This window comes from Mus caroli, unplaced genomic scaffold (genome assembly GCF_978045245.1).
Source record: "Mus caroli unplaced genomic scaffold, Mus_caroli_1 scaffold_3, whole genome shotgun sequence".
NCBI lineage: Eukaryota > Metazoa > Chordata > Mammalia > Rodentia > Muridae > Mus > Mus caroli.
In genome coordinates this window covers 69,951,585-69,962,431 of record NW_028227258.1, presented here as the reverse complement: position 1 = coordinate 69,962,431, position 10,847 = coordinate 69,951,585, and the positions used below count along the sequence as shown (strand labels likewise).

Genomic DNA, 10,847 nt, shown 5'->3' with positions numbered 1-10,847 from the left:
CAAGGAGCTGGGAAATTGCTATCTGCTGATTAGCTTTCATAGTGCTGGGAGATACTAAGCAGGCTGCTAGGGGAGAAATATATCAATGGTCTTACTCTCTGAACCTCTCAGATTATGATATTAATTAGTAAGGCAAGATGTGCTGCTTGTGTGACAGTAGCACAATAGTTATGGGGTAACTAGATGCCCTCTGGACTAGAGGCCTGATCCACAGGAGGGAATTTATGCCTGGTTTTATAAACTTGGTGGATAGGGAAGTCATAGTCTCTAAGACAATGGTTCTTAACCTTCCTAATTCTGTGACCTTTAAATATAGTTCCTTATGTTGTGGTAACCACTAACAATGAAATATTTTTTGTTGCTGCTTCATAATTTTGCTACAATTTTGAATCATCATGTAAAAATCTGTGTTTCCAATGGTCTTGAGTGGCCCCAGTGAGAGGGTCATTGGACCTCCAAAGGTTGAGACCCACTGCTTTAGGGGAAATCTTACTACCATTTCTGAGCTAAATTGATGTAGCATCAAATTGCCCTCTATAAATCTGTGTTTATACACATAGACAAATTCTATTCTCAAATTTAATCAAAGAAGCCTCTCTTTGCACAGAACAGTAGTAAGTGTAGAAATCCTTTGATGCTCAAGATTCTGAAAATAAATGACAACTGAGTACTTGGTTCTAAACAAAACATTCCTCAAAGACTCAAGGAACATCCTAAAAGAGAAGGTGGAATATAAGAGCCAGACATGGATAATGGCTCCAAAATACTATCTCCTATGTATAACACAGCCATTGCAAACATGAGCTCACAGCAGCTATGGTTGTCTGCACTAGGCCTGCACAAGACTGTCCTGTCAACAGTTAGCCATGGATGGAGAGAGCCCCACCATTCCCTGTTGAATTATCGTCTACTGATAGATTCTGTGAAGGGGAGTCACTAGTTTCAGTTGTGTACCCAGTGGGATTCCATCAGAATCCAAACCCAAGGTCATACAGATGGCCCTGGTTAGCTCAGTGGGTCACAAAACAAACAAACAAAAATAACAAAAACATGGTAAAGGGAATTGTAGGGAAGGTAAGTATTGATACAGGGTGGGAGGGGGAGGAGTAAGAAAGGATAGGGAAGTGAGTAATCAGAATGTATTATACGCACATATAACCATGCTAAAAAAAATACATTTAATCCATAAAAATGTGGTGGTAAGACTACTGTGTCACTGAGGTTGCTACTTGGCATGCTCTATCTCTGATGCAAATGATGAAGGTAGTGGTGACTCCATATGGAAGAGTCAGATGAAATCTTTTTATTTCTATCATTAGCTAAGTGTAGGAAGGCACATTGGCTTTTTAATATAGCAAAATTAACTTGAGTAAGTCAGTAAGTTAGCATTTACCTAAAGCTGATAAAATCTGACTGTAAAACAGGATCTGGCCAGGGGATGATTGTCACACATGCCTTTGAGCAACTCTAGCTTTTTGCTTGCTAATCAGGAGGCCCCTACTGTTTCCAGTGACCTCTGTGATACTGATGTTAAGCATCTTAAATACTTATGATGTACCTTCTCAAGTTGGACGAAAGCTACGCGTTCAATCCTTCAAGAGGGCTGCCTTCTGTCTCTATAGATGCTCAGTAAAGTGTCTCACACACTGTAGAGGATCTTGATTATCTGATATAATATTTTTCTAACAGACTAACAAAAACAGACTTTCCTCTGCTTCAATATCAGTATCCGGGAGAGCTGCGCTGGTAAGAAGGTATCAGGCTTATTCAAGAACTGGCAATCTTGAGAAGACATAGAGGGTTTGTATCTTTGCCTCAAAGCTCTATCATGGGTCATGAGTAAGGAAAGTATTTATAGTGTTCAGGAAGATCACATGGGCAGGGTCTTTTGTTCAGGGGTGAGTGTCCTTCTTCTTAGGTCAGAACATGTCAGTGGACTTGGACCTCTGGTAGCTAACCTAATCTGAGAGTCATCCTGCTTCCAGAACTTGGAGAGTAAACTCTGCACTGCTAGAAATTGCCTGGGCAGGCCCAATTTCAGTGAAGTGTAGGATGTCCAGTGAAGACTTTTCTTTGTGTTTGGGGACCATCTCATGATTTTAAGCCACACCGCAGACTGTTCACATCCTTGGTCATCCTTTGCCCCATTCCATCTATCTACTCCCCCACCTTGGGATAGAACACTTGTTCAGTGAATTTAAACGTGAACTAATGAATGGAAGAAGCAAACACAGAATGAACTAAGTAAATTTGCAAGCTACAAAGACTACAGCAAACTCAGAGATTCTCATGAATAGCAAATTTATTGACTGAGGAGACACTAGAATTGGGAGGTAGTCATTCAGAAACCAAGATGAAAAATCTGCAGAACAGGATACACCTTGAGCGACTCAATGGCTTCTTCTGGGGGAAGGGGCGCTTAAAATGTGAAGGGTTTAGAAACCTCAGGCAAATTCATGAGAAAGTTAAGCCCATCGGCGCCCACGGAGAACTCTTCCAGCTCTGTTGTCTCCGTTGCAACCCGGTGACCTTACTTGCACGGCCAGGTAGGCGCCTGCTTCTGCTGGGTCTGGTGGCAGACTGGCACACCCTTGCCACCTCCAGATCCGCCCCCAGAGGAGCCGCCACCGCAGCTGGAGCCACCGCCTCCGCCTCCGGAGTAGCCGCCTCCGCAGCCACCGCCGCTGCCCCCGGAAGAGCCACCTCCGCAGCCACCGCCGCTGCCCCCGGAAGAGCCGCCGCCACAGCCACCGCCGCCTCCGGAGTAGCCTCCACCGCAGCCACCGCTGCCGCCGCCACCACCGCTGGAGTAGCAGCCACCGCCGCCACCGCCGCCGGAGGAGCCACCTCCGCAGCTACCACCTCCTCCGGAAGAGCCCCCTCCGTAGCTCTGCTGGGGGGCGCAGGAGGTCTGACTGGTCTGCTGCGAGGAGTAATAGCCCCCGCCGCCGCCAGAGGAGCCGCCGCCGCAGCTGCCGCCGCCGCCACCACCGGAATAGCCGCCGCCGCTGCCGCCGCAACTGGAGCCACCACCAGAGGAGCCGCCTCCGCAGCTAGAGCCTCCGCCCCCGGAGTAGCCGCCACCGCAGCTGGAGCCTCCGCCCCCGGAGTAACCGCCGCCGCAGCTGGAGCCACCGCTAGAACCGCCTCCGTAGCTCTGGCACTGATACTGTTGGGACGATCCGCCGCCGCCACCACCGGAGGAACCACCTCCGCAGCTGCTGCCGCCGCCACCGGAATAGCCGCCGCCGCCGCCGCCGCAGCTGGATCCACCGCCGCCTGAGTAGCCGCCGCCACAGCTAGAGCCGCCGCTGCTTCCACCGCCGCCGGAATAGCCGCCTCCGCAGCTGGAGCCACCGCCGCCACCAGAGTACTTGCCCCCTCCGGAACCGCCGCCGCAGCCACCGGAGCTGCCGCCTCCGGAGGAGCCTCCGCAGTAGGAGCCGCCGCCCCCTGATCCGCCTCCACAGCTGGAGCCGCCGCCCCCGGAGTAGCCGCCGCCGCAGCTAGAGCCGCCGCCGCCGCCGCCACCACCGGAGTACTTGACGCCCCCACCAGAGCCGCCACCGCCTCCACAGCTGGAGCCACCCCCGGAGTAGCTGCCGCCGCCGCAGCTGGAGCCGCCGCCGCCGCCCCCGGAGTAGCCTCCTCCGCAGCTGGAGCCGCCGCCGCCCCCGGAGTAGCCACCGCCGCAGCTGGAGCCACCGCCGCCACCGGAGTAGCCGCCGCCGCAGCTAGAGCCACCGCCGCCTCCGGAGTACTTGACGCCCCCACCGGAGCCGCCTCCACCGCCGCAGCTGGAACCACCTCCATAGGAACCACCGCCTCCGCCTCCGCAGCTAGAGCCTCCTCCAGATGAGCCACCTCCGCAGCCAGAGCCGCCACCGCTACCACCACCGCTATAATAGCCGCCGCCGCCGCCGCCTCCTCCTCCTCCACCAGAGGTCTTTCCACAACCCACAGGAGGGCAGGGAGTAGGCTGCTTTTTCTGGTGAGACATCTTGTTTAAGGAGAAGGGGAACCCTGGAAGAAGAGCAGAAGAGCAACATTAGACCAACAGCAGCAAGAGAACGCTGCGAAGGAAGCAGATGCATCCATGCCAACATATTTCTGACTCCTAGCTTTATGCAGACTAGGTGTCTGGACTCCATTCCTGGACTGGTTAGCTCTTCAAAAGTCCCGTTAGTAGTGACCCCCCCTTTTCCCTCAACTCTGCCTTTCTTCTACTGTGTGATTTGGAAAGCAGAACCCCCACATTCCCACCTGCTTTTGATCTTCCATTAATAAACACTCCATGTCTAAGGGTGCTCCCAAGTCCAGGTTAAATTCAGTAGAAAGTTGCAAAAAATTCCACGTGGATTTTATCCATTCCCAGCACAACAAGAAAAGATTTGTTTGGACATTAGCATTTCCTGCATAAAGTCCTTAGTTTAAAGTCTTGATCTGTCCTATTGAGTGAGGATATCCTCCAAGGGCCAGTTATTAGACAAGACAGCTCTACTGTGGTCCTGTCTGCAAACAAATGGAAGAACTCTGAACCTTTTGGACCAGTACATCTAACCAGAAGAAAGTAGACATCTTTTGAGGATATGCAGGAGTCTAAATTTGGTAGAGAGCTGTAGCTAGTAGGAAGCTGTGTAGTTCAGCACCTCACAAGTCATTTATCTGTCAGAACATCTGCCCTCATAAAGCAGAGCTTGGGTTTTTGTGGCTTCTCAAATCTCCCATCAGCACCATTCTATGACTTATAGTCCCTCTCCCTTCCCAATAGTGGATTCAACCACTTCTGGCAGGTTCAAAAGGTTCATCCAGCCCATGGCAGCCTACCACTGCAGTCATCCAGTATTCTAACCCTCAGCTCCCAGGGTGCCAGAGAAGTAGGAGATAGTCCTATCTTTGTGAAGTTTTAACATTCTGCCCAGAAGACCAGACACATCATCTGCCCAGCAGCAGCTTACCATTCTCCCAGTGCTTTCCTAAAGCCCTTCTCAATTTGAACAGAGTACCTTCCAAAGGGGAGAGAGGCCCTGTTCCTTAACCTCTCTGCAAGCTGAGCAAGGCCAACTGGAGAGGCCAGACAGCCAGGAAAGCCCACACTTACCCGAAGCACCAGGGGAGATGAGTGAGGGAAGGAGGTGGTGGTGATGTGAGGGACACTGGGGCTCCTGTGTTTTATACTCTTGACCTGCTCTGACTCATCTATTGATCAGGCACCTCCTCCCTGTGATTGCAGGCGAAGGATTGACCCATTCATGAAGATTTCAAATTCTTGGGATAGGGATAGGCAGTTTAGTGTATGACTGGCCACTTCTCTGATGTAACAGTGAGCAGGTTGGTCATTAGAGATGGCCAGCAGTGTGGATGGCAGAAATTGTTTTCAAAACTTCTGTATAGGTTGCATGCCATAACCAGAGGGCTCTTCTAGAGGACTAGGGTTCCAGACTTGTGAAGCAGCCTTCCAGAATCTAAAGATCTAAGACATTGTCTAAGACATAGAAGCTAGTTCAGTTGTATCTTTCTAATTTTGATATTTGATTTTGATTTCATTATCTTGGAAATTCTCAAAACTTTAGAATCCATCTCTCTTATGGCACAATTTCTCCATTCCTGTTTCATGAACGCTGCATTATGTTGCTTCGGTTCTGCTTACTTTATTGGTTGTGAGAGTTCATGAGTCCCCAGCTCCCAGTTTGGGATGGTGTACCATGGACAAGACAGCACTGTAACTAACATGACGTTAGTCTAAATTAAGTTATTCCTTGTGAGAGCAGGTGTTTTGATCTCTGGTACTGACTACTGACTTAACTTACAAAGGTGAGAACTAACAAGACAGACCTTGGCAGCCTTTCCACCATGACCCTTTGGTTCATGTCCTGTGGTGCTGCACAGTGACTCTGACCTCTGAGATGCCACCATAGAGTGGAATGGACTTAGAGATCTCAGTTGGGTTCAGATCTTTCCATTACTATTTTCAAGCTATGCCACCATGGGCAAAGCCACAGTAGTTCATGCAATGCCACCAACAGGGCAGTTACTGAGTACTTGTTAATTGTTGAGCTGTCTGATTCCCATTTTGTCTACCAAGGAGGAATCCTAATATTTATTTCACGGAAACATGAAAATGGAAGTTATGAAATATGAATGTACTATATAGTATGTGATATTGATATTTTTGCCCTTTTCTTACATGACAGAACATTTTTCCTTCCAATCAGTCTGCCCTTGAACCCTATTGGAAAGAAGGTGTGTGAAGCCATCTTAACTATTTTCCTATAAGATTTACTCAGTTCTCTGATGACCCTAGGGCCAAGAGCAGCCCCCCTCTGTGTATGAAGAACATAGTGATTTTCCCTTCTTTCATCATTGGAACTCAGTTGCTATTAAGATACCACTGTTGAACCTTGTTCCACCCAGCTGTGTTGAAAGAATAATTCTAATCAGAAATTGTCTTAATTATGGGGGAGCTTTAATGATCTAAACGATCCTGATTAGACTTTTGGCTTTCAGAAACTTGTGCCACTTGTTTCAGTTTGGACAGTATGAACTCAGGTGATCCAAGGAGGATCCTGGGTGTTCCTGTCCATGGAGGATATACTAGGGAGAGAAGCCAGGATCTGTTGGAGAGGGCAGGCTTCTCAGCTTGAAGCTGAGACACCATGGTGGCTTTGGAAGGAAACAGCGCCTTCTTTTAATAGTGATTGCCATGGGTAGGAGTTATTTTGTTTAGTCAGGCAACATGGGAACAAGTTTGAACTGAGGCTCTTAGCACTGAGCTGTGGACGACATCGGCCCATTAAAATGCACTCACCAAGCTGCAGGAAAAGTCAAGTTAGCATGAGGTCTGTAGGTTATTTTGGGCAAGAGAAGTTTGTAATTAAAAAATTATAGCCTTCCTTCCTTTTTTGTGTTTATGTATCATTTATTATATATATATATATATATATATACATAATCTGAGCTGAAAAGTGCTTTCATACTCATGTGTTAAATGAAATGTTTTGATTTTTAATAAAAGTGAATTATGTATTATACAAAATAAGCAGTTTATTATTTTTCTATACATACCTATAATATAATTTGATCATATTCATTCCCACTATCATTCTTTCTTGCCTCCTTGCCATCTTTCTCCCTCCAAGTCCCCAATAGACCCCTTTCACTTTAGTGTCTTTTGTTCCCCTCCACAGATTCCAGATGTCAGAGACATAAGACATTTATGTTTGTGAGACTAGCTTATTTTGCTTAACATAATGATCTCTAGTTTTCATTTTCCTGCCAGAGATATATTTTATTCTCCTTTGAGGCTGAATAAAATTCCATTGTGCACACGTGCCACATTTTCTTGTCTAACCAACACCTGTGCTGGTTCCATAGCCTGGCTATTGTGATGCAATAAACTCATGTATACAGGCAACTCTGGCGTGAGTTGACTTGATTCTGTTGGGTGTATACCCAGAAGTGATATAGCTCTGTCATATGCAAGTTGTGTTTTTTATATTCTGAGAAATCTCCACATTGATTCTGTAGTGGCTGGACTTATTTAAATTTTCATTAGCATTGTTAGTGTTCTCAACCCCTTCAAATCCTTGCCATTTTGCATGTTTATACTTCCTTCCTTCTTATTGAAAATCACTCTGACTAGAGTGACTGGAAATCTCCCTATAGCTTTAGTTTGCATATCTGCAGTGACTAAAATGTTGAATTTTTGACTGTTTTAAAAGTGCCTATTTTAGGGCTGGAGAGGTGGCTCAGTGGTTAAGAGCACTGACTGCTCTTCCAGAGGTCCTGGGATCAATTCCCAGCAACTACCTGGTGGCTTACAACCATCCAGGGATCTGGTTCCCCCTTATGCTATGCCTGAAGACAGTGACAGTGTACAAAGTACATAAAATATATAAATCTTTTTTAAAGTGTCTATTTTCTTTTTTTGCTCATTTATTTATTAAATTATGTGTTCTTTTTGGTGTTCAGTTTTAAAGTTCTTTGTATATATGGTATCTTAGTTGTCTATTGGGTGAGTAGCCTGTGAAGTCCCCCTCCCACCATTCTGCAAACTGCCTCTTTTACTGTTTCCTCTGTACTGCAAAACTTTTTTTTTTTTTTTTTTTTTTTGTGAGCTGCCATGTAGATGCTGGGAATAGAACCCAGGTCTTCTAGAAGAGGAGTCAGTGCTTTTAAACACTTATCCTTCTCAAGCTCCTTAACCAATTTTAATTGGCATATACTAATTCAAAATCAAAGACACAAAAATCCTTTACAAAGTGTTTTCAGATACAGAGGAAGAGTAAAATTTTCTTTATTAACCTTAAACCCAATCTTGCCCCAAAACTAAAATTTACGTCAATAGCTATAGATATAAAAGTCCTCAGCAATGTGCTGAGAAACTTAAATTCTGTCATATGTGACAGAATATGCTGTTCAAGTACACTTTTTCTAGAGTTGTCAGCTGGCCAACATTTGAAAGTCAATCACTGTAATCCTTTCCATCAATAGACTTACAAAAATAAGTTTATACGTCAGATGCATCTGACAGAATTCAACATCAGTTCATGACTTCAACAGAGAATAAACCTAAGAAGAGTATAATAAACCTAAGAAGAATAAAGGGAGGGAGGGAGCGGAAAGGGAAGAAGTGAGGATAAAACAGAAACTTCCACCAAGTAATGGTTGGCATCCACAAGACCAACATCTACATTATACTTAGTATTTAAAGATCGAGTATGTCACCTATCATCATGACCCAGTCAACATGATTTGCTCACAATTCTGTTTATGCTTCAATTGCAATCTAATTGCTGCTCCTAAAACTCAGCGAAAGAAGTAAAATATAGGGAGATTTGGAAAGAAAAAAAAATAAAATCATCTGTTTGAGGAGATGACATAAGTAGGTATGTGCAAAACATTTTATATTTCTTATAATTATGTTTGTTAACTTTTTTTCTGTAATTCCTTGAGCTATTGGAGCCTTTGTCACAAAGTCATTGCCTATGTGTTTTATCTTGAGGTGTTTCCTTTATTAGTTTCAAAGTTTTAGGTCTTAAGTTACAGTTAGCTCCATTTTGAGTTGGTTTTTGCACAGGGTGAGAGATACGAATGCACTCTCAGTCTTTTATACATACATTCCCAGAGGTTTTGAGGGCCATACAATTTCTATATGGAATTCTAAACCTTGGAAAACTCAAGTGCAGTCGACTCCAAATGACTAACAATTCAAAATGTCTAAGAACTACATTTAGTTTTAATTGATGTATTTTTATGGGTTATAGTATGATAGTTCTTTCATTTTTAATTGGCAGTGTAATGTACTTCATAATGAATTTTTGTCATGTTAACACTCATTCACCATCTTGGGCTTTTCCTGGTTTTCTAACTCTTCCTAAGAGTTGCCTCCTATTTTTACATCTTCTTTTTGTGTGTGGTAAACTGGGATGAATTCTTTTTTGTTGTCTTAATATGCTTTATTTATTTCACTATATTCAAATAGTAACACAAATACGTGCAATAAATATAAAAATGTTACTGAGACATTTTGCACTCATTTTCTCTTATTTAGTTTTTGAAACCAATGTACATTATCCTGATGGCACATCTTAATTAAGACCAGCCATATGTCAAGTGGTATCACTATTGAGACCCTCATAATAAGACCTTTTGTTGTCAATGTCATGGTCCTTAATGGAAACAGTTTGGGTTGAATCATAATGGACTCTGTATTTGATATCATAATCAATAATTTCTCCAGATAAGAGAGTTTCTAAGGATAACTGAATAAAACTAAATCAAAAGAATAATTGTAAATAGTCTACTTATGTCCTAAAAGTCTCTTTAAATATATTATTTATTAAACTAGGTGTGGTGTAACATGCCTTTAATCATAGCACATATGAAGTAAAGGTAGAGGTATGTCTGTGAGTTAGAAGCCAAACTGGATTACCTAATGAGTTCCAGGCCAATAAGACTGTCTCAAAATTTATTAATTATTTATGTTAAAATGTATTATTTGAGAATGTAATGTATATATACAATCTGTTTTGGTCATACTAAACTTCACCCCACCACTACCACCACAATTTCTTTCAGACTTCTGCATACCCCTTCCCAGTTCCATATGCCCATCAATAACATACTCATTCCAATTAGGTCTCCCATGCTGTTGTGGATAGCCCTACAGCTATGAGTGTGATAATTTGATACATGTGAAATGATGAGATCAAGATAATTAACATTTTATTTTTCTGGGAACTTTGAGCTTCTAATAATTCTGAGGTATCAAACAAATTGGTATAAATGATACTCACCCTACTGTGGCAAAGAACATGGAAACATATTCTTCTAACTAACTATATTTTGGTATACACTATCCATCCTCTGCCTGGTCCTTTTTCCTTCCCTTTCTACTATATAATAACTACCATTCTATTCTACTCTCATCTATAAGGTAAAATTTGAAAATTCCATTTATTGGTATAGCTAGCACAAGTGGACAGGGCATTGTGTTAAACATTAAAGAGACTCAGAGTATGAATGTCATTGGAAGAGTTGGGGAGGAGGCTGGCGAGAGCTCTGTGATTGCCTTTGTCAACCTGTGTATCATTTATTGGGAAAAAGTAAAAACCTTTAAATAGTATATCCACTTTGTTACTAGGGAGAGAGTATGGGTAACAGGACCAGATCTGTGGATCATATCACTCAACTAATCTTGCATGAGTGAGTGTACTAGAAGTGTATTATGTAATCCCCTAGACCAAAAGTCTTCCTATTGGGATATCTGTGTAAAAAGCTGATTACCATGTTGTATCCCATTAGGTGGGAAATAATAGACTTTTGCAAACTTACGGCACATGTAT

The 10,847-nt window shown here is 43.8% G+C and overlaps 1 protein-coding gene across 3 annotated transcripts; it reads right to left on the bottom strand.

Annotated features, from left to right (window-relative positions):
* Window positions 1–2,297: 2,297 nt before the first annotated feature.
* On the bottom strand, window positions 2,298–4,093 carry Loricrin (loricrin cornified envelope precursor protein). 3 transcript variants are annotated; one of them, XM_085835696.1, is made up of 2 exons: window positions 2,704–4,093; window positions 2,298–2,667 (listed from the first exon to the last, which is right to left on the bottom strand). In XM_085835696.1, the coding sequence occupies exons 1-2, from the start codon at window positions 3,998–4,000 to the stop codon at window positions 2,531–2,533; spliced, it is 1,434 nt and encodes a 477-aa protein (XP_085691822.1). In that variant the 5' UTR covers window positions 4,001–4,093; the 3' UTR covers window positions 2,298–2,530. The 3 variants fall into 3 exon arrangements, with proteins under 3 accessions (XP_085691822.1, XP_085691823.1, XP_021014797.1); XM_085835697.1 differs by having other exon boundaries at window positions 2,298–3,570; window positions 3,604–4,023; XM_021159138.2 differs by having other exon boundaries at window positions 2,298–4,093.
* Between the last annotated feature and the right edge of the window lie 6,754 nt (window positions 4,094–10,847).